At 42.1% G+C, this 21,210-nt stretch overlaps 5 protein-coding genes and 1 long non-coding RNA gene across 6 annotated transcripts; all 6 read left to right on the top strand.

Annotated features, from left to right (window-relative positions):
* The first annotated feature begins 435 nt into the window (after window positions 1–435).
* Window positions 436–2,742, top strand: LOC135436926 (uncharacterized). Its single transcript, XM_064694698.1, has 2 exons — window positions 436–1,487; window positions 1,932–2,742. Exons 1-2 carry the CDS (start codon window positions 824–826, stop codon window positions 2,258–2,260), a joined length of 993 nt encoding a protein of 330 aa, XP_064550768.1. The 5' UTR covers window positions 436–823; the 3' UTR covers window positions 2,261–2,742.
* Window positions 2,743–5,171: 2,429 nt separating this feature from the next.
* Osi13 (Protein) lies at window positions 5,172–6,361 on the top strand. The gene is made up of 2 exons (XM_064694701.1): window positions 5,172–5,577; window positions 5,647–6,361. The coding sequence occupies exons 1-2, from the start codon at window positions 5,325–5,327 to the stop codon at window positions 6,006–6,008; spliced, it is 615 nt and encodes a 204-aa protein (XP_064550771.1). The 5' UTR covers window positions 5,172–5,324; the 3' UTR covers window positions 6,009–6,361.
* A 6,400-nt stretch (window positions 6,362–12,761) lies between these two features.
* On the top strand, window positions 12,762–15,156 carry Osi14 (DUF1676 domain-containing protein Osi14). The gene is made up of 3 exons (XM_064694700.1): window positions 12,762–14,114; window positions 14,220–14,425; window positions 14,513–15,156. Exons 1-3 carry the CDS (start codon window positions 13,873–13,875, stop codon window positions 14,923–14,925), a joined length of 861 nt encoding a protein of 286 aa, XP_064550770.1. The 5' UTR covers window positions 12,762–13,872; the 3' UTR covers window positions 14,926–15,156.
* A 1,337-nt stretch (window positions 15,157–16,493) lies between these two features.
* On the top strand, window positions 16,494–17,571 carry Osi15 (DUF1676 domain-containing protein Osi15). The gene is made up of 3 exons (XM_064694436.1): window positions 16,494–16,814; window positions 17,143–17,295; window positions 17,359–17,571. The coding sequence occupies exons 1-3, from the start codon at window positions 16,496–16,498 to the stop codon at window positions 17,529–17,531; spliced, it is 645 nt and encodes a 214-aa protein (XP_064550506.1). The 5' UTR covers window positions 16,494–16,495; the 3' UTR covers window positions 17,532–17,571.
* A 1,800-nt stretch (window positions 17,572–19,371) lies between these two features.
* Window positions 19,372–20,475, top strand: Osi16 (DUF1676 domain-containing protein Osi16). Its single transcript, XM_064694684.1, has 2 exons — window positions 19,372–19,693; window positions 19,958–20,475. Exons 1-2 carry the CDS (start codon window positions 19,372–19,374, stop codon window positions 20,473–20,475), a joined length of 840 nt encoding a protein of 279 aa, XP_064550754.1.
* A 398-nt stretch (window positions 20,476–20,873) lies between these two features.
* Window positions 20,874–21,210, top strand: LOC135437124 (uncharacterized). Its single transcript, XR_010437642.1, has 2 exons — window positions 20,874–20,982; window positions 21,039–21,210. It is a non-coding gene; the product is annotated as an uncharacterized LOC135437124 (long non-coding RNA).

Genomic DNA, 21,210 nt, shown 5'->3' with positions numbered 1-21,210 from the left:
GCCAGCGGCAGCTGTCGAAGTGCTCAAAAGCAGGCAACACATTTGAAAGCACGCGCTGTTGCATGCAACTTGCCTGCTTTTAGTCGCAATAAATATCAAAGATGTGGCAGCTATCACAGCTGAAACGCTTGGGCCCCAGCGACAGTCTGTCAGTGCGGCAATTAGCTGCGGCAATTGTGTGTGCTGCAAGTTCAGAGCTGGCAATTAGCATGCCCCAAAGTGCAGCAGCTGGCTGATTAGATTGGGCACACTTTCGCGGCGTCGACAGCGACGTCTTCGCCTTGGACACTTATATAGAATCATAGTGTCAAGTGCAGGCGGCAGTTGGCATCGAGTTGGCCAGCAAGACGCAGCCAGGCAGAAAAGTGAAAAGCAGGTCCATACCCCATATATATATACCTGGCTCGCCATTAATCTATATACACCTGTTAATTAAAGTGTCAACGCTTCAATGGACAAATCAGCTGCTGTTATATATAAAAAATATAAATAATTAACTTAGCCAATTGTGAACAATTCGATCAGCTTGCAATTCTTAACAGCAAATAGATTCGACCTGACCACATAATGGACGTGTGGCAAGCAGCTACGCTTGACAGCCGCTCGGTGGCATGGTAAAAGTCAGAGCAGATACATTTAGAGGCCAGTTAGGGTTTTGGGACAGCGGCCACTTTTCGGCGAAAGGCCGTTAAAGTCGCTCAACTAAAACAGTCGTAAAAGCTGTCGAGAGTTGTTTCTTTAGAATTCAATCAAATCTTAAAACGTTGCCCTCAGTTCGATTCTAAACGGCGTGCGGCGTGGTTCGTGTGTGAAAGGAAACAAAATGTGGCAGCAACAAATGTTGGCGTTAAGCGTTTATTGGCTCCTGGCGCAGGCCGAGGGCGGCTTTAATCGCGGCTCGGCAAACAATGAGGCGCAGCTCCGACTGAATCTCAATGCCTGGCAGCCATTGACGGGCCACAACAATTGGCTAATACTGCAGGCGACGACGGCAACAGACGTGCAACAACAGCAGCAGCAGCAACAGCAGCAGGGGCGACTTCCTGTCAATTACTACGCCTACAATCATCGGTATCAGGCGAGCGATTCGGCTGCCGCAAATGTTGCTGCCAGCGGAAATTACAAACAGGTGCGAGCGAATCTCAACGAGAGCCCCAGCTACGTGTGGGCCATAAGCCCCGCGCTGCGTCAATTGTCGCCGCCAAGTGCGCAGGATGTGCCGGAAGTGAGAGCGCGCCCCCAGCCGGAAGTGCGCCAAGCTGACAGCTACGCGACTCTCGCTAATGCACCTGATGAGGCCAACGAGCCCATCCTGGCAAGGCCCCCGTCAACAACTCTCCATATTAACAACTATTTGGCGGCATTCGAGCGAGCCGTGCTCAAAGTGCGCAACTTTTGTGACACTGTGCGTGAGCTTATCAGCGTGGAGGAGCCCGAGGTGGATGCGGCGCAGGAGCAGGAGCCGCAGCAGCAGCAGACCCAGCTAGGTAGGCCTTCCTCCGTGCTTCTCAACAGTATTTAGGCCTTACTCGCTCAGGCTGTGTGAAGAGTTTATAGGTTTTGTGCGCTGTCCGTCCGAAATAGAAATAGAAACTAAAGTCATGAAACTTGAATCAGATAAGGTCTGAAAATTAAAAGGCTATGCCTGCAGTGGGCGTGGCAAGTCATGAAAATTAAAAAAAATGCCTCAGTTATAATATTGAGAAAAAGGAAAAGTGCTCAACATTTTAGAAAATGTTCTTATGTCCAAAAACAGTGTATAATTTGGGATGAAAACAACTATATAGACCAAATCGATTGTGTCTGAATCTATTATTGGACGAGCATTGCACAGTCGGCTATACCCGACTGCAACACTCTTGGCTGTGTTTTTTTCGCTCAAAGGGCCGGCCACTTAATTAACTGAAAACCTGTGACGCTTTTCCTTACAGATGCCGAGTCCAGCAAATTGGCAGAAGCAGCAGCAATAACATCAAAGGAAGTTCAAGGCCGACACATTCGGCTGGCTGAGAGCTATCAGGGCCGCAAGCTAAAAAAGCTGAAGAAGAAAATTCAGAAGCTGCTGCTGCCGCTGCTCATTGCGTACAAACTAAAGTTTCTGACACTGATACCCGTTCTAATTGGCGGCCTGGTCCTGCTGGTGGGCACCACCGGGCTGGCCGGCTTCTTCTTTGCCCTATTTACGGCCGTAATGAGCCTCAAGACATCCACAGGTGGTGGTGGGCATTCCAGCAAAGCGATTGTCTTAAAGAAAATTTGAGGCCAACAGCGTTTGATTTAAGATTTTAGTTCCAGTTTCCTCTAATTAGCGCCCCGCCCTCGCCGCTGGGCCTCTGTTTTAAGCTTAAGCAGGCAGTTAAACGGCCAAACGGCGATGGGCTTGATTGATAATACACTTAAATTAGGTAATAACAACAAAACGGCCGCAGGAGACAAGTTAATCAGCTTCACGAAGTTTCTATACCCTAACTTTGGTTCAAATTGAATTGAATTGAAATTATTTAAGACAATAAAAAATAATGCATTTAATTGTGTAGTGTATTAAGTAGTTAGGGTATATATAGTCGACGCTTGCTAGCTAGCTTTGCTCACAAAAAAATTACATTAACATTTCAGCTTTTCAGCTTGATAAAATGGGATATGTTTGGACAGACAAAAATGCGGTCACACTCTTAAGTCTGATAACTTATTCAAACGTAAACATTCACAAAGAAAACATTCACAAATTCAGTTATTAGCAAAGCTAGCAAGTGAGCTAATAATTTATTATTTTTTTAGAAAATTCTAATTTTGCATTTTCTTAAATTTCTTTATGTTATTTGTTGGCGCAGCAAAGTGCGATTAAATGTTAAATTTAGCTATAATATTGCCAAAAGAATTTAATTATTATTATTATTATTATATATTATTTTCTTTTTTCCTTGTCTATTCGAATTTTTATTTAATATTTATATTTTTAATTATTATATTCTTTTTTGCTTGTCTGAATTTATATTTTATATTTATATTTTTAATTATTAAATTCTTTTTCCCTTGTCTGCTCGAATTTATATTGAATATTTTGTTTTCAATAACTTTTCGGCTTAAAATAATAATAAATTTAGTTTCTCCCAAGTAACCCCTACCCAGCAAACTAACTATATCTCAACTTAGTTAAGGTGTTAGCAACAACAACAACAAGAACAACAACAACGACAACAACAACACCCGGATGCTCAGAAAATCGCATTAACACTCAAGTGACGTTAAAAGCCTGAGCTGAGTTGCGACAAAGTCTGGTCATGATATGTGACGACAGCAGCGCGTTTGACGTTTGAGGCTTTGGAGCTTTTTTTAATATGCGTGGGCAGACCCTAAAAAACAGTTAACCGTTACATGCCTGGCACTGCGCTGCGGCGCACTCCAGTATTTCGACAGCCAATTGAAATTGTCTTCGGCAAGTTCGTTCGCACTCGAACAGCATTTAGTTCCGTTTACAAAACACATCAAAAACACACAATTTTCATTTTCATTTTGATTTTCATTTTCATTCATTTTTCTCTTAAGCCTACGCCTAATATGGCTATTTATGGCCGGCTTTTCACAATAATTATGCCAATTAAAATGTGTCCTCTGGCCCATAGCAATTTATTCAGCGCATATTTTCCATATAAACAAATTAGCTTCTACACTCAAAATAATTCTTATTAAGAAAAATTATCGTTAAATGAAAACTTCTCTAAGTTTTAGAAATTTCTCTTGTTTACAAAAGAAAAGAAATAAGAGAATGTGAAAATGGGAAAATTTTGTAAAATCCATAAAAATTTTAGACTTTCTTAAACTTAGAGTCATCTTTTTTTTGGAGTGTACAAAATTGATGTACCTGCTAAATATTTTGACGGCATATGCCTTGAATAATATTTTCATCAAGCTTCGGATTTGCGCATAATACTTATTAGCCGAATAATTAATAAGCGTCATTTAATTACGCAAATTTGCGACAGAAAATTAAGTTAATTTAGTTGGCGAATTTTGGACAACAACAAATTGTTGTTGCTTGTAATTGGCGACAGGTTTAATAATATTATGCATTTAAATAGTATTTAGCGTTTAAAACATGTTTTTTCGACTCATAAATAAAACGCGCTCTGACCCTTGAGTAGGCGACGGCTGTTGGCAAGGGAGGTGGTGGAGGGGGCGTGGCTGCAGCTCGCATTTCTCCACGGTTTAGAAATGGAAAAATGTAGCTTGCAAGTGTGCGAGTGTGTGTATGTGTGTGTGTGTGTGTGCAGCTAAAATGGCAAGTGAACCGCAACGCGCCAGCGTTAATAAAGAGTTTTTACTTGTTGATGCCATGGTAATAACACGGACAACAACAAATACAACAACAACAACAACAACTGCAACAATAGCAACAACAACAACAAATGTAAAACCGTTTATTAAAGTAGGGAAAACTTAACGTGTGCGTTCACGCTCAAGTAAAACTGAATCGAAAACCAGAACAGAAGAAAGCAAAAGAAACAAGTAAGAGTGTTCGAGTCGAATGACAGACTAGCAGATACCCTAAACCAATGTTATACACACATGAACTTTATGCTTCGATTGTGCTTCTTCTTGCCTCAGCAAGATACTATGGAAAATGGAAACTTGAATAACTTCGGTGCTTAGAGTCCGATCTGTATGACTTTTTCAGGGCTGAAAAAATGCAGACAAAAGGGTGTATATGCCAAATCATAAATGTATGCCTCCAAGGAAAAGTTTTTCTTTTCAATTTTAAGATATATTCATTATTATCTTATCAAAGAGTGCAGATATCCAGATAGATTGTGGATATAAGTAAAACTCTTATCTTTATAGGATAAGAAATAAGTCATAAAATTCCAACAGCTATTGTAGATATGTAGAAGAACCCACAAGCTAAGTTTAGTGTATCAGATAAGGTTAAGCATCGATTTTGATTACGTCGAAGCAGAGTCTGTTTCCAAGGAATTAAGACAGATCATCTGATCGACAACAGGAATCCAAATCATAAATCTCCAGCTAGTACACTCTTCTGAGTCAGACAAGGCCGCATCGACTCAGCTCGTTTGCTCATCAATATACCCCTTATTTGAGCGTTATCAATGGGTATGGGTATGTATACAAAATAGAACAAAGCACAGCAGCAGCACAGCAATCGGGGGCTATTAGCCACTTGGCCAGAACTGCAGCCCCGTCCAAATGCATTCGAGTGCAACGATGCAATGTGCGGGCGCATTAGCCAGTTACTTAGTTAGTTGCATCGGCTAGTTAGTTAACTTAGTTGCCTAAGCGAAGCGCTGCTGTGTAGAACTATATGCGGAATGCACTTGACTAAGCTACTGCTCTCCATATCCTGCCTCATGTGTCTGGCCGAGGCGCACAGCCTGCCGCCAGCGGTGCAGCTGGGCGGTGCAATAGTCGCTGCCGTCGAACAGGACGCCGAGCAGGAGGAGGCAGCCGCCACGGCGGAGCAGCGCTGGCTGCCGCTGGTCGAGCAGCAGCTGCGTCAGCTGCTCGGCAGCGAACTAAGCGCGGAGCAGCTGGCCAAGCTGCTGGACAACTGGACAACCGAAGGTAGGCAGCAGCAGCAGCCGCAGTTGGCCTCAATTTCCAGAGCCACAATTAATGCTTCCGTTCGCTCAGCTCGCGGCAAGAAGCACAAACAGAAGAAGCTGCTGAAGATGCTTTATCCGCTGCTGGGCGCCGCTGTGCTGGCCAAGTTAATACTGTTGCCCTTGATCTTGAAATGGCTGACGGCGCTCTCGGCCTCATCATTTGTCATGGGCAAAATAGCGCTCGCTGCCGCCGGCCTATTGGCCTTGAAGTCCATCATGAGCCCCGCACACGAACGGCTGGAGATTGTGCACGCCTCGGCGCCATCGCTGAAGAGCTATCATGGGGATCTCTCCTCGAGTGGCACCAGCTGGATGCCACTTAGGCAGCACTACATACCGCTGGGCGTGGCCAAGGCGCAGGCCAACTATGACAACAAGCCTTTTTTATAGACGAAGTCTTGTGGCGCGTTATGTTAGTTAGTAAGTCTTAGCCGAGTCTAAGTAAGTCTAAGCCGAGTCTTAGTAAGTCTAAGCCGAGTCTAAGTAAGTCTTAGCCGAGTCTTAGTAAGTCTTAGCTGAAAGCTGGTTTAAATTATTAATTAAAATGTTTATTTACCACGAACCGCATTTTAATTGGATTTAGTCGAGCCTTAAAACCTTAAAGAATCTATAAAAAAAACGTATATAAAGTTCATCAATTTCTATTAATTAAAACGGAGCTTGAACCAAACCGCTTTGAGGCCGGAATTTTCATTTATTTTCTTAGCCACGATAAGTTGGATAAAAAAGAAGTCGAAGCTGAACCGAACCGTGCATTCGTATTCTATAAAAACGTTTCTTTTTTTTTTACTGTTTAAACATATTGTTGCAACTACTCTTAACCAATATGAAGAAATTAAATAAAATGTTAATTAAATTAGTTAACTATAATTTGATTTAATTTACGATAAATGAAATAGTTCTAGCACTTTGGCGAAGTAAGGCTTGAACCCTAGTCGCGGTTCACAGAGCTGTTGAGCCCTTAACCAAGTCACAGAAAAAGTTTGGCTTGTCTTTGCCAATAGGCCGAAAAAAAGCCAAATAACTGCGGCTGCGACTGCCTCCATTCACAATTAATTAGCACATGCACGAGCCGGGCCCGGGCAAATGGTGTTACGTGGACCCAAAGTCAGGTCGAACAAGGCGTCAACGCGTCAATGCGTCAGTGCGTCAATGCGTGCACAGAGCCGTTATGCATAAAAACGGTTTATTGCGCATGCGCGACGACTTGGCCAAGACGCGACGGCCTCGGCCGCGACGAACTTCCGCAAATGCCGTGTTGCAATCCAAGTAAACGTGGTGCTTATGTAAAAGCCAAGCAGAGTCAATAAACAGGTCGTCACAAATCAATCAGCATGCAGCAGATGCAGTCAACAACAACACATCGTCGTCGTCGTCGTCGTCGTCGTCTTGGGTGGCTCCGCGGCGAGGGTCGCTTGCAGAGTTTTTACCTACTATGCCTACACCTGGCTTACTCTGTAGCTAATTACTTTATGTAAGCACTGGAGAGAAGCGAAAAAAGAAAAAGAAACGGAGAAGAAGAACTGAAAGTTATCCAACAGACGACCGAGAATGCCCCCGCGAGTCATGGACTGTGGCTATACGTAGCTGCGCGGCTGCGACGGCCTCAGCTTGCGCCACACAAGTGAAAGTTGTAGGGCGCACAGTTTATGGTAAAAACACACGCACACACACTCGCACACACTCACACACTTGCACACTCGCGCACACTCAAAGCCAACACACAATTGCAGGCTGTTTAACGCCGACAACAAAGTCGCATGCTAGCCGCATATCTAAAAAATCGATCAACAAGGCGTCGCCTCTGTCTTGGCCGCATCTTCTTTCTAGGTAACAAAACAAGTGACAGTGCTCTAGTCGAGACTACGCTCGACTAGATGATACCCTGTTCTGCATATATTCGTGAAATTATTTCTAAATAAATTCTCTCTCATCTAATGTTGATCACGACAGCTTGAAGCTCTTATTAAGTGGAAATCGATATTTATCGGACTTGTATTCAGCGGCGATAAATGGGCTTTTTTTATGCAAATGTATATAACAGGCAGAAACATCTTCGATATATTTGCTTGATCAGAACGAAGAGGTAAGTTCTAGATCCATGTCTATCCATCCGCATATCTACCCGTCTGTGTAAACAAATCGATCTCAGCAACTAAAAAAGATACTTCATATTTCATGTTCAGTTTCTCTCATTTTTTCAATATCTTCTCCCATTTGCATAATATCGATAAATATCGATTGTGAGACTTTGTTTTTAAACATATATTTAAATAAATATTTTAGCGTGGCGTACGTACGTTCTCGTATAGAATATACAGATTACAAACATTCGACTTTGTTTAAGATGAAGAGCTTTTGCCAGCATAGAAAGAGACGTCTGTTACGAGTTGCCTGAAGCAATCAGAATACCCTCAGCTGGAAATAGCAAAAAGTGTTGGTAGTTAAGCTGCAGGCGGGTGCTGTCACATTGTGAGTTTTATCATCTCTGTCGCATCTAAGTCTGTTGGGTTGACAACATTCTCGGCGGACGCTTCGATGAGTGCGCAATGTTTGCGACTCTCACGAGATTACCTAACCAGACCATTTAGCATAGATGCGACACGAACAAGAGGCGAAACAAAAACTCTAACTTCGGCTTGAAGTATTTGTTGTTTGAGCATTTGTGTCATCAATTTCACTTTCTTTGAGGCTTGAGCAAATGGCTTAAGTTAAACAACGCATTCGCATTGTATGGCTGGGCCCTTGGCCTGGCCCTGTGAAAGCGTGTGCGCGTCCCACAGGCGCACAATTTATGGATTTGGTCAGGAAATGTGCGCACATTGGGTTTGGGGCCAATTGCTTAACCAACATTTGGCCACAATGTCAACGGCAAAGTGTATTGAATTTGTTTGGCTGTTCGGGCAAAGTGCCCATGAATTTTTCAATAGCCCAAACCCTAAAAAAGAAAAAAGGTCTCTTCTCCATGCAAGAAGTTAACGCTGCACTTTCTCAGACGGCGACGTCTACGCACAATATTGACAATTCATATTTGCGCAAATGAAAAGAAAATCAATTTCACCTCTCGGTATTTACGCGTTTAACCCAAAAACCTACCAAAACTCTGCTTCTTTTTCAGTTTTTTTCTTTTTCTTTCTGCTGCTGCTGCTGCCACTCGCTACTTTTAGCTTCTTTTTTTCGTTATATATGATAGCGGGCGGTGGGCGGGGGCCACACCTTTTACCTAATATAGTAGAAGTTTTTTATGCTTATAAAAGGTAAACATTTAAGCTGAGTAGCGTAGAGTTTCAAAGGAAAATGTAATGTAAACTGGCAGCAAATTGTGTGTACATTATCAATCATCTAACTTATTGATATTGCATAAATATTTATTGCATGGCTAGGCGAGCCTTCAAAAGAACCTGAGCCAAGACACGAAAAGTTCTTAACAATGTTTGCAAATGTACAGATAGAATGTATATCAACTATTATATAATGCTGCTTTCTGATACATAAAGTTGGTCTTGAAAAACCCTTTTTGTTTTAGCATCATACCTAGATGTTCAATAACTCTATAGACAAGCATTAATAATTATTAATTACAATTTAGCCTCTTTTATATTTGTAAAATCCAATATACATATATATATTTATTATTATAATTATAGTCGTCAATATATTATAATTACAATTATATTGTTTCAATGTGTATTGCTACACTTATTTTAATATATTAATCATTATTATACTCGACTTTATATTATAATATATAAGCTAATTATAATTATTAAGAATTAAATAAAGTATATTGAACGGATTTTGACAACCTTTCCATTTATATCAAAATAATTAGTTAGCTGACTCGAGTCTGGATCAGTTCTAATATTTCATACTATATATAATTATATTCAAATAAAATCAACCATTAAAATTATCCAGAAGCTTTAATAAATATAACTATAATTGATATACATCGTCCAATCAATATCAACCTTTAAATTAAAAGCAGTTCGGAATTGAGAAAAATACGTGTTCTAAGCAATTCATTTTTACTCTTAAAAGTCTGCTGATTGTTCTCAAAATACGATGATATATGTATGTATATATATAAATATTTATCATAATAAAAATAGGTGCTAAAATCAAAAGCTCAAAGATCATAAGTTATGACAAATAAGAACGTTTGCATACTGTTCGCCCAGCTCTTCCTCTTGCCCTGTATTTTTGGTATGCCAAAAATGGTGTATATGTGTTTGTATTTTGTGTGCATGCAAACACGCAAATGGGTCAATAGAACGCACGCTGACTGCCTTCAGACACCCCGGACAGCGTTGCCAACTTCAGCTGCAAAATGTGTCTGGCTAATTCCAAAAGTAAACTTGGCAGCAACAACAAAGACGTGTACAGCATGGCCCTTGCTCGACTAGCAGGCTACCCTGTTTGCAGAAAATCGACATAAACAATCTACATTTGCCAATTGAATATAATTAAGACAGGGTATTTTATGGCTATTAACTTGATTATAAAACTGGGTATTTTACTTATTACTTATATTTAAATTATTTGTGGAAATTGTAAATTTTCTACTATGAAATAATATATTTTATACACATAGCATAATATCTATATACAAAATATAATATAGATAAAAATTTAATTAAATCAATGAGTTGTCTCTAACTGTTACAAGACGAGTGAGCAGCCATTCGGCCCTTGTTTGTCTTTAAGCAACCCACACGCTGCGTCTACAGGGTATTTATATTGCGACTAATATAAAGCTGACCACACCCACGACGAAAGTATGCGGGCCAATTTGTTTATGGCCACTTGTTGCGGCTAATTGAGTGACGCGAGTCAACAAATTGCACACGATATGAGGCTTATGAATTTTGTATATGCACAACAATATATATACTATATAGAAATATCTGGCTGACAGATTTGGCAAGGGCCGCGTTAAGGCCATTTGTTGGGCTGCGTCGATGAGAGTAAAAGGGTTAGCAACAGCTGTCAAAAGCTGTGCTGGCCAAAAAAGAGAAACTTATATATATGATTGGCATTTAGAAATCCCATTTGATTTGACATTTAACTGAACAATTGATAACTGCGTTACACACAATACACATTTTGTGATACCCTAAACCCAATTCAAATGCAGAAAGAGGGTAGAATGAGTTTGTGCAAGTGTTTTGTAACAGATAGAAGGAAGCATTTACAAGCTCATAACGAAGATATTTGCTTGATCAGGATGACAAAAGCTAGAGAGTTCCAGATTGAGTTATATATTCTCGCAGATCGATTTTATCATATCTTCGATATTATCTTCCTTTTTCTTTACATGAGAAAAGTCTACTTTGATCACCCCAAATAGATATATAGCCTTTCGCCTTGGTATACTTTTGTCTGCCATATTTAAGCACAACAAATTTCATTTTAATCGGACTTTAGGCACCGATTAATAATGTAAAGCAAAGAGAAGAAGAAGCAAGCAGGGTATGTATATACCGAAGGAAGCTCGGAGATGGGCTCGGAGTATGTCCTAGTCGAGCACTCCCGACTGGAGCACTCTATATTGTTTACGCTGCTTTTTTTTTTTTGTTGCGGCAGGAACCGGCGAAATCAGGTTTTTGGTGGCCATTGCAAATTGCAAAATTCACAGAAAATTACATAACTTTCACTCACGCTTAAGCGGCGTCAATGAATGAATGCGCAAAACTGGACCGCAAGCTAAGCAGCAGCTGAGTGTATAAAAGGGGAGAGGGGGGGGGGGGATGGAGGGGGCTGCGACAGGGGTCAGCCATTGGCAGGTGAGCTATCATCAATGAATGCGCGTAGAGCCGGCTCAGGTGTGTGGCAACTGATGAAATATTTGGCGTGCCTCCAGCTGCAGCTATGCAAATGAGGCGCAACAGGTGAATCACTGGACAAACCCGCAACAAGCATGGGGTATATATATACATACTACATACATATTGTGGGGTATGTGTGGGGTATGCCTAGCGCACTTTCTTTTTTGCGTTTACTCATGTTGCGGTAGTTGTTGTTGTCGGGTTTTAGGCAGCTAAAACAATAACCGAAAATAAAGGCGCGTCACTCATACGCAGCGTGTGACAAGCCGACGCCCGTGGGCTCAGCCAAATCCACAGAGCAACAACAGCAACAACAACAACATCATCAATAACAACAACAACAACTACTTCGTTTAGTGTCGCATATCGTTGTAATATAAATGAAAGTGAGTGAATTGAGACTTTTATGCTTTTTTGTTTATTTTTGGATTTTGTTTTTGAATGGCTCGGCTTTAATAAGGTTTAATAAAAAATAACAAAACGACAATATACAAATTGTGCTATTTCGATTTTTTATTGACGGCATTTTGTCTGAAACTTGAAAGATTTAATTCATTTTAGCTCTACGCCGGAGAAATGTCGGAATGTCTGCATGCGTGTGAGCGCAAAAAACGTGACTGGGAAAACATCGATGATGAATCAGTTGAAAACGTGTTTGAGCGCATGTCAATTAAATATGCAAAACTAACAATAAAGTCTTTCAATCTTAAGTGAATTAAGGCAGCTGTCAAATCAGAACTTAACGAATGCTAATTATTTCTAGAGATTCCGAAATTGTATTTCAAATTTACGCTTGATAGTTATACATAAGCTCGTCTCAGGAGAGTTTGGACCAGAATCGTTCTTAGTGTGACCAGGCGCTTAAAATCATTCCCAATTTACGTTTATTAACACCTATTCTGATTCAACTGAGGCAATTAGTTCATTAACAGTGTTGATAAGTTCTAAGAGAGTGTAGTATTGATTGTATCTAAAGAGTTCGTTAGACCGTTGGCATATAATAAAAACTGTTTTTTGCAGATATTTAAAAAACCATTTAAATAATAATAATAAATAATAACAAAATTAAAAAAATATATAAAAATATAGAATGATAATTTAACAGTTATTTGAAATATAGAGGTTAATCTTAAATGTTAAACAAATTATTAACTCTATAAAATTTTGTATGTATACATACGAGGAGTGTAAGTACTCGTAGACTTTTAATGATTGGAAGTAGAGACAAAATAAGCATAATTTATATTGTCTTTGGTTAAAGCGAGTGTGGAACAGTTGCAGCTGCCATATACCACAGAATTTACCCCTGGATTTAATTATCATAGTAAATTCTGGTGTAATACCAGATATAAATTGAATATAAAATTAGAAAAGATGTCTGTAACATAACTGAAACTTCTGCATGGCAAAGAGCGCAAATTCCATTCAAGTATCTAAACTCAAGCGATGTTAATCAATTATATCAGCTGCCAATTGCGTATGATTATCACCTGGCCAAATCATTATACACCTGCCGTTGCAACATGGCCCAAAGTAGCTGATGATCATAAGAGGTGCTAAACAATCTTTCGCCACGGCAAAAGGGCAAACAGTAGATGACCCATTTCGGCGGAGCCCGAACGTAAATGGCGCAGGCTCGAAATATGCAGCAACCGGATCAATAAATTAGCAAATATCTGTGTGTTACGCGAGTCGAATGAAAGCGGACCCCGAACGCGAGAGAGAGAGGGGCGAGATATATGTGCCATAATTGCCCGAGTCCATGTCGGGGCCCCCCTCCCCTCCCCCCCCCACAATGATGCCAATTGTTTGCACTTTGCCGGCGCCGCTCTTCGAGCGATCCAGCCACGCGCTTCGCTCGCTCCACTGGCCAAGTCCAAGTACAAGTTTCTCTCCGGCAAAGCTCAAGCTGACGTCGACGCCGACGTCAGCCGCGACTGCGACGCTGACGAATAAAGCAGTCAGCGCGGGCAGAAGAAATGAGCATATTCACTTAACAAACAAGTTGACTTTATTTTTTAGTGTTTTTTTGTCTTCTTTTTTTATGTTTTTTGGGGCCGTTGCTGTTGTTGTTGTTTCTGTTCCCTAGATTTATGCATGTGCTCGGTGCCTTTTTTTTCGCGTCTTTACCTTTTTTGGTAGCTTCCGCAGTTGACGGCAGCTGCGACTGCGGCTGCGCCTTGGCTTGGCTTGGTTTTTTATTTAATTTACTTTTAAATTGTTTTGTAACGCCGGCGCCGTCGACGTCGACTGCGCAGCAGCTGCCAGAAAAGCTGCCCAATATAAAAGGCTAGACGTCCGCAGAGCTATGCATCAAATTCATCTCGAGCTCAGCAGCAGCAGCAGCAGCAGCCAGTCAGCAGCTAAGGATTAAAAGCGCGCCGCGTGAAAATATATCTAAAGAAAACTGAAATCAATTCTCGAAAATGAAAGTGTTTTCCATTGCCTGTGTGTGCCTCTTGGCGGCCAGCTGTGCCTGGGCCGCGCCCGGTGTGCAAGATAATCGAATCGAAAGTGATAACACGCTCGGCCGGGCCGCCCGCTACCTGGGCGCCTGCTTTGAGAGCGACGACATGGCCACCTGTTTGGCGGTCAAGGGCATTACCGCATTGAACCGCGCCGCCAGGAGCAACAACATTGAGCTAATCAATGGCGTCACCTTCCAGAGGTGTGTGTGCAAGTGTGCGAGTGTGTGAAAGTGAACTTTAGTGAATGGAACTTTTGTGATTTTTTTCAAATACGAGCTGCGTTCTAAGTTGCGTTTCCGTTGCAGAGATCCCGCCAGCCCGGTGCAGCGCAGCGGCAAGTCCCTCAGCGAGCAGGACATCTACGCGGAGCTGCCACAGAACGGGGAGGAGCGCAACAGCCGCCTGGTGGATCTGGCCATAAGCAGCGCCACCGACTTCCTGAGCAGCCACAACTTGGAATTCAAATTGCCCGCCGAGACCACACAGCAGGTGGCACGTGCTTTGGATGAAGGTACTTCCCACATTCCCCTTCATTTAAAAGAGCTCCTCTCCTCACTCTCTCCCTCTCTCTCTCTCTCTCTCTCTGCTCTATTTGCAGGCCGCGGCAAGATCAAGAAGATGATTGGACCCATTGCCCTGGCCATTGGCGCCAAGCTGTTCGCCGTCATACCGCTGGTGCTCGGCTTCCTGGCTCTGCTGACCTTCAAGGCTGTGGTCGTGGCCAAGATCGCCTTCTTCCTGGCCATACTGGTCGGCGGCTCGCGTCTGCTGAGCGGCTTTGGCAACAAGTTCGGCGGCGCCGGCATCGGCAGCTCCTATGGCGGCTACAACTCGAACGCCTGGTCTGCGCCCGCTAGCGCCGGCTGGAGCTCGGGCTCCTCCTCGGCGTATCCCTATGCGCGCAGCATTACCGCCGACAATGCCCAGGAGCTGGCCTATGCCGGCCAGCAGCAGCAGCAAGAGCAGCAGCAAGAGCAGCAGCAGCAGCAGGAGCTGGAGCAGCAGCAGTAAGCCTTTGGCGAATGTGGCTGCATTTGGTAGCCAGAAATGTGCCTTTTTAAATTTGAGAAAGAACTTAGCTTGTAGTAATTTATTCGAGACGTGTAGCTGACGCGTAATTAACTGTTTAATTTATTTAATTAATTTCACATTACACAACACTGTACAAGATGCACGACACAACACTGTACAACACAACATCAGCTAAAGAGTCATGACAATAAAATCGATTTATAACTTAAACTTGGCCCAATCTTGGCCAGCATTTTGACCTCTAATTGCAGCCCAGAACTTTCCCAGAAGACTTTCCCAGGCAACAACAACTGGTTGGTGTCACAAAATAAGTATATACATGTGCACGTGTGCACGTGTGTGTGTGTGTGTGAGTGTGTGAGTGCGTTTGACACTCGACACTTGCGACAACAAGTTTTGCGGGCATTAAAGAAAACTTTTGGCCAGTTCTCGAGCTGGTGGAGCACAAACAGCCAAATTGATATAGAAATGTTTGTGTACACGAAATACATATTTTGGATTTGGTTTTGGCATATGCCACGCATATCATAACTGAAATATTCCATGCCTGGGCATGGGCATGGGCATGGGCATGGGGGCATGTTAATTGTCGACTTTCTACTTATGCGCATAAAAAAGCGATCGGTTCGAGATATTTGTTAATGCGTGCATGTGGCGACAATTTAGCTTTCTATTGCGCAGATTTGTAAAAGATTTAGAAGCAATTGAAATAGAAAACGGCCAGAAAACGGCGGGCAGACACCTGACTAAAAGAGAATGAAATCGAAAGCGGGCGTTGAAAGCGCGTCTCTAACTGGGCCAAAACGCGCATTAAGCCAGCTGCTGCTGCTGGCGCGGCATACCAAATATGGCCTGGAACTGCGCTGCCAACTAATAATCGCGTTTAATGAAATTCAATGGCATGGCTAATGAGAGACCGGCAAAGAATCTGTGGTACATCACCAAATGGGAGTCACGTTCCTTTCGGGGCGTGGCTGTTGCATGCCAATTACGATCGGCTAACGGTGAGACGAGCACTTGCCCCTTTACCAAGCCCAAACACAATTGGGGCATTTGCTTATATAAAATATATATGCGCACATACAAAAATAATATTCAAGCCGTTCGGCGACTTCCCTTTCGTTTGCACGTGGGACGTGCCCGAAAATATGGTCAAGAAATGTTTTTTTGGTGGGTGCCCAATTGGCCATTGGCTTTCTGGCTCGAAGTGGCATACGCATAAAATTTGCATAAATTGTTGTTGCTGTTGTTGTTTTTGTTGCAGCAGTGCTGCGTTTTGTTTGGTTTTTTTGGCCCGCGATTTCTAGCCACCAAATTGGACGAGACCGAGCCGGAGCTGGAGTCGTAGCCCGCGGCACGCGTTGCCATCGAAAAAGTATAAAACCGCGGCCCATTGCATTCAATTAATCACAAAGCAATTTCCATTCACAAGGCCAACAGCAGTGTGTGTGCGCTGAACGCTGTGCTTAGCCAAGGACTATCCAATAAAAACCAACCATAATTAAATACTCTACTCTATCAAAAAAACTAAACAAAAATATATATAAATATGTGCGCGAAATTCGTTTGTGTGGTGCTCGTGGCGAGCTTTGTGTGCGGCGCTCTGGCCCTGCCCTCGCAGGACAGCAGCGAAAAGGATTTAGTGAATATGCTCAACCGGCTGGATAACGAGGAGTCGGTGCCATTGTTCGGCGGACTGCGCATCGATCGCAGCGAAACGGGTCGCAGCTTCGGCTCGGCCAAGGGCCTCGAATCGTTCGAGGATCGGGCCGAGCGCTATCTGGAAACGCACGAGCTGAATCTCGCGTTCTCCGGCGATGAGCAGGACGAGAATGCCGACAATGTCTACAGCGGACGTGCCATGGAGGGTGAGTCAAGCCGTCGCCTTTTCGCACGCCTCGAGCATACGAAATCAGTTAACTTTCACTCGAGCTGTTGTTGCCAATGCGATTGACAGTCGGATTTGCTGTTGCAAGCTGCCCCTCGGCCCTCGGCCTGTCCGGGCGCTTGCTGCAGGAAATTGCGCATACGCCTCGTGCACCCAAGTGCTGGCTGACTGATTTCACGGCTCGTGTTGCATACTTTGTGGCAGCGCCTGAAGGCAACACTTCAGTCGGCTGGCTTTGCATACTTTTGCGCCGCATTCTTAATTACAATTCGGTTTCCCATTTCGCCCCATCCCCCGTCCACTAACAGAATCGCGCAGCAAGCGCATGAAGAAAATGCTGCTGCCACTGCTGTTGATTTTGAAACTGAAGAAGGCCATCGTTGTGAAGATCATGTTCACCATCATCAAGTTCATCTCGCTGAAGGCTCTGGCCATCTCCTTCCTTGCCCTCATTCTGGCTGGTAAGTGTCTAGCAACATATATAAAGATGGCTTGTTTTATTTACTTCCATCCGTTTGCCGCAGGTGCCACCTTCTTCAAGGATCTGTTGGCCAAGAAGAAGGATCACATCACCACCGCCTACATCACCGGCAGCCCCCTGAACGCCGAGATTGTGCACTCCGACTGGAACCGCAACGGTCAGGCCAGCGCCGCCGACTTGGCCTATAACCATTACGGTCTGGCTCAGCCCTTCTAAGCTGCCAAGCAACACAGATAGTAGCTACCTTCCACTTCCACTTCTACTTCCACTCTCACTCTCACTCTCACCCAAGAACTTTCCATTTCCTCGCTTACCTTAACCCTATTTTCCACCCCTCTCAAGAGACTTAATCTTCCACATGGCTAAATTCGTTGTAGTGTTGTAGTCAATAATTATTTAGTTGTACTTAGTTAGTTAGCTGCGACATACCAAAAAAAAAAAAAAAGAAAACTTTAAGAGAAAAAGCAAAACATATAAAAATCAACGATGACAACCGAATTTCAATGACGACTTGGTTAGCTCAGGATAACGCACACGGATCACACACATAATGCTTGCGCCATATTTATTGCACAATCAAACATGCTCTCTAAGCAGACATGCAGCTCAGGTTCATAAATGAAAGTTAATTGAAAACTAAGAAAAAAAATCACAAAAAAAAAACAAAGAAAAGAAAACGATATGTTAGCAAGAAATTCTTATGTCTGCTAAAGAGTTTACTTACTAAGTATTTATTTATAATAATTTATAGCAATTGAATAAAAATGATTCATGAAATTCAACTTATTTGCACATTAATCAGGGCGGGAAATTAAAGGAATTATTATTATTGTTATTATTATTATTATTATTATTATTATTATTATTATTATTATTATTATTATTATTATTATTATTATTATTATTATTATTATTATTATTATTATTATTATTATTATTATTATTATTATTATTATTATTATTATTATTATTATTATTATTATTATTATTATTATTTTTGTATTTTTTTTATTATTTATCATTTTATATTTAACATTGATCGTCTATCATTTTTTATTTATCATTGATCGTCCATAATTTTTTATTTATCATTGATCATTTACCAGCTATCAGCTATCACTTATCACATATCACTTATCACTTATAGTTATCAGTTATCAGTTATCACTTATCAGTTATCAATTATCAATTATCACTGATCAGTTATCAATTATCCGTTATCATTATCATTATCATTATCGTAATCATTATCATTATCATTATTATTATCATTATTATTATCATTATTATTATCATTATCGTTATCATTATCATTATCATTATCATTATCATTACCATTATCATTTCCATTATCATTAGCTTTAGCATTTGCATTAGCATTATCATTATCATTATCATTATCATTATCATCAGCTTCATCATTATCATTATTATTATTATCATTATGATTATGAGCACAAAATCCACGCCCGACGAGGGAGACTTAATTCTACGTTCAGTTCCATTCGTGAGTCAACAGTTAACCATCCCAGCTACCAAATATAGCCACATTAAAATGATATTAGTTAGCTGATCCAACTTGGCTAAAAGAGACATTGTATGTTTCTAGTTATAAATTAATGAATGTACTTTGTTTGAGGCACGCGACTTTTATCTACCCCATAATTATGTAGGTATTTGTGAGTTTTCATTTTAGCTCAGAAAATTCATTAAGATGGGGGCAGACTCTCCTAAGAGAGGGTCTTGGTGACAAAAATTAGCCGCACGTTGCGCTACGCTGAGCGCCGTGGCAGAGAGAGGAAAGCGAAAGTGCCGCCCAGTTGGCCAGTTGCCCAGTTAGTTGGACGCAGTTGAAAGACTCTGGGAAGAATTTCGACCACAAATCGTCGGGTAATTAGAAAAAGTCCAAGACAGCGGCCAAACTAAACGCGGCAATGACTTTTGGGTGCTGTGCGTAGTGAAAGGGAAATGGGTATAAAAGGCGAAACCATAAAAATGAGCTGCTGCAGTCGCTCAAGAGTTCCACAAATCATTGGACATACCATAGCCAAACAGCATGTTGTTGCTCAAGACCTTGGAGTATTTGTTTTATCTGGCCTGGTTCTGTTTCCTATGCCAATATGCCGAAGCAGCCAGCGTACAGCCCACTGCAGCGGCTTCCCAAGTGCAAATGGAGACGCAGCCACCAACCCAAAGGCAGCCAACAATGAGTCCAAATGAGTGTGAGACATCTACATTCAGTTGGATGTGCCTGAAAATCGAGTTTGTCAAGATCATGGAACGTCTGGCCGAGCAGCAGGAACTGAAACTGCTGCCGGGCGTGAGTGTGGTCAAGGATGAGAATGCCACAGAACTAAAGACTTCCGAACTAATGGCCGGTAAGTCAGGTCTTAGCTTTGATTGAGACGAGCAGAAATGGTTAAAAAAAGCAATATTCCCAACAAACTATAGTAGTCCGATTTGATAAGCTCTTGCTAATACATTAGGCGAATATTAAGGCTATAAAAAACTTGCCTATCGATACTGATAAAGAATATATATATAAAATGTATGGGGTGTGAAACATCTCGCTCTATCAGTTATGCATTTTGTGGCCAATTTATAGGGTATATTAATCATATTAATCATTTCCATTTCCGCAGAGGTTGCACGCAGCTATCCCAGCGATCCGCATACGCGTCTCAATGGTTATATTATGGCCAAGTTGGAGAATCTATTGAAGACGCGCGTGCTGCGCTTTCGCCTGCTGGACGAGACGAGTCTAGAGGAGGGTCGCAAGCACAAATTTGGCAAAAAGGGCGGCATGGAGGCGCTCCTTGCCGTCGGCCTCATGATGAAGGGCATGCTGATGGCGCTGGGCATGGGCGCGATCGCCATGATGGCCGGCAAGGCGCTGATGACGGCGCTGATGGCGCTAACGCTGAGCGGCGTGCTCGGCCTGAAGAGCTTGGCCGGCGGCGGCGGCAAGTCGACAACATATGAGATTGTGGCCAAGCCCGTCTACACGTCCAGCCACTCGCATTCGGTCAGTCACGAGGATGGACATGGACACAGTCCGCACTTTGCAGCCGCAGCCGGTGGCAGCGGCAGCGGCTATGGCTATGGCGGCTATGCGCGTTCGCTCCACCTGCCGCAGCCCAGCCAGCTGCAGGTGTTGTAATTTAAATATTTCTAATAATTATTTATATTATTTATCAAATTATTTATTGTATTTAACTGAATTGAAGCACGAAAAAAAACTAACAAATGAGTAACAAGAAACTAATGAAAAGCCATTTTTCCTTCCTTTTTTTAACGTGAATCGAAACTGGAAAAAAACTGAGAAATCCAAGCTGAACCAAGTTGTGATTGATGTATGATAAATATATTTAGATAAATATATATAAATATATTTATATATGCAGCCAATTGTTTTGGAGATGTCTTCGACACATTTTGTGTAAAACTAAAGCGACCCTCTGTGAAAGGAATTTATTCTCGGTAGTGCGACAAATCGATGCTCATAATTCAATTCGATTTAAGTAGCCGGCGCATTATTTTTTTTTTATAGTTAGTTTCCATCAGACTAGTTGCCGTTCTTGCTTTCAAATGTTTAAGTTGCTGCTCTGCACGTATTTGCTACACATGCTTCTAGTCCTTGCCAATGGCGACGAAAGTGCGGACACAGGTAAAAACTGAGCCAAAACACTTTTATCGTGCTCAAGTAGCGGATTTTGTTCTCAGTTTGCGATGACATGGGCCTCTGCTCAAGTAACTGCGGAGTGGAAATTGATAGCGCGACGCCGTGTCCAGACCAAATGAAATGTTGCTTGGGATTTCGATAGTGTTGGGATATATTTTATGCATCATATGTTTATCAATAATAATAAAATCCAAATGAGCTGCTATACACAAA

Source organism: Drosophila montana, unplaced genomic scaffold, assembly GCF_035044405.1.
Source record: "Drosophila montana isolate Dmon_TW-CO22-7 unplaced genomic scaffold, ASM3504440v1 contig_3733_1, whole genome shotgun sequence".
Taxonomy (NCBI): domain Eukaryota; kingdom Metazoa; phylum Arthropoda; class Insecta; order Diptera; family Drosophilidae; genus Drosophila; species Drosophila montana.
The sequence above is the reverse complement of the archived record's forward strand: the minus strand, read 5'-3'. Positions and strand labels throughout refer to the sequence as shown.

Coding starts and splice junctions, on each gene's coding strand:
- LOC135436926 (XM_064694698.1), top strand. CDS start 824: ATGTGGCAGCAACAAATGTTGGCGTTAAGCGTTTATTGGCTCCTGGCG. Junction 1,488..1,931: donor GCAGCAGCAGACCCAGCTAG/GTAGGCCTTCCT, acceptor TTTTCCTTACAG/ATGCCGAGTCCAGCAAATTG.
- Osi13 (XM_064694701.1), top strand. CDS start 5,325: ATGCACTTGACTAAGCTACTGCTCTCCATATCCTGCCTCATGTGTCTG. Junction 5,578..5,646: donor GGACAACTGGACAACCGAAG/GTAGGCAGCAGC, acceptor CCGTTCGCTCAG/CTCGCGGCAAGAAGCACAAA.
- Osi14 (XM_064694700.1), top strand. CDS start 13,873: ATGAAAGTGTTTTCCATTGCCTGTGTGTGCCTCTTGGCGGCCAGCTGT. Junction 14,115..14,219: donor AATGGCGTCACCTTCCAGAG/GTGTGTGTGCAA, acceptor TTTCCGTTGCAG/AGATCCCGCCAGCCCGGTGC. Junction 14,426..14,512: donor GGCACGTGCTTTGGATGAAG/GTACTTCCCACA, acceptor CTCTATTTGCAG/GCCGCGGCAAGATCAAGAAG.
- Osi15 (XM_064694436.1), top strand. CDS start 16,496: ATGTGCGCGAAATTCGTTTGTGTGGTGCTCGTGGCGAGCTTTGTGTGC. Junction 16,815..17,142: donor CAGCGGACGTGCCATGGAGG/GTGAGTCAAGCC, acceptor GTCCACTAACAG/AATCGCGCAGCAAGCGCATG. Junction 17,296..17,358: donor CCTTGCCCTCATTCTGGCTG/GTAAGTGTCTAG, acceptor CGTTTGCCGCAG/GTGCCACCTTCTTCAAGGAT.
- Osi16 (XM_064694684.1), top strand. CDS start 19,372: ATGTTGTTGCTCAAGACCTTGGAGTATTTGTTTTATCTGGCCTGGTTC. Junction 19,694..19,957: donor GACTTCCGAACTAATGGCCG/GTAAGTCAGGTC, acceptor CCATTTCCGCAG/AGGTTGCACGCAGCTATCCC.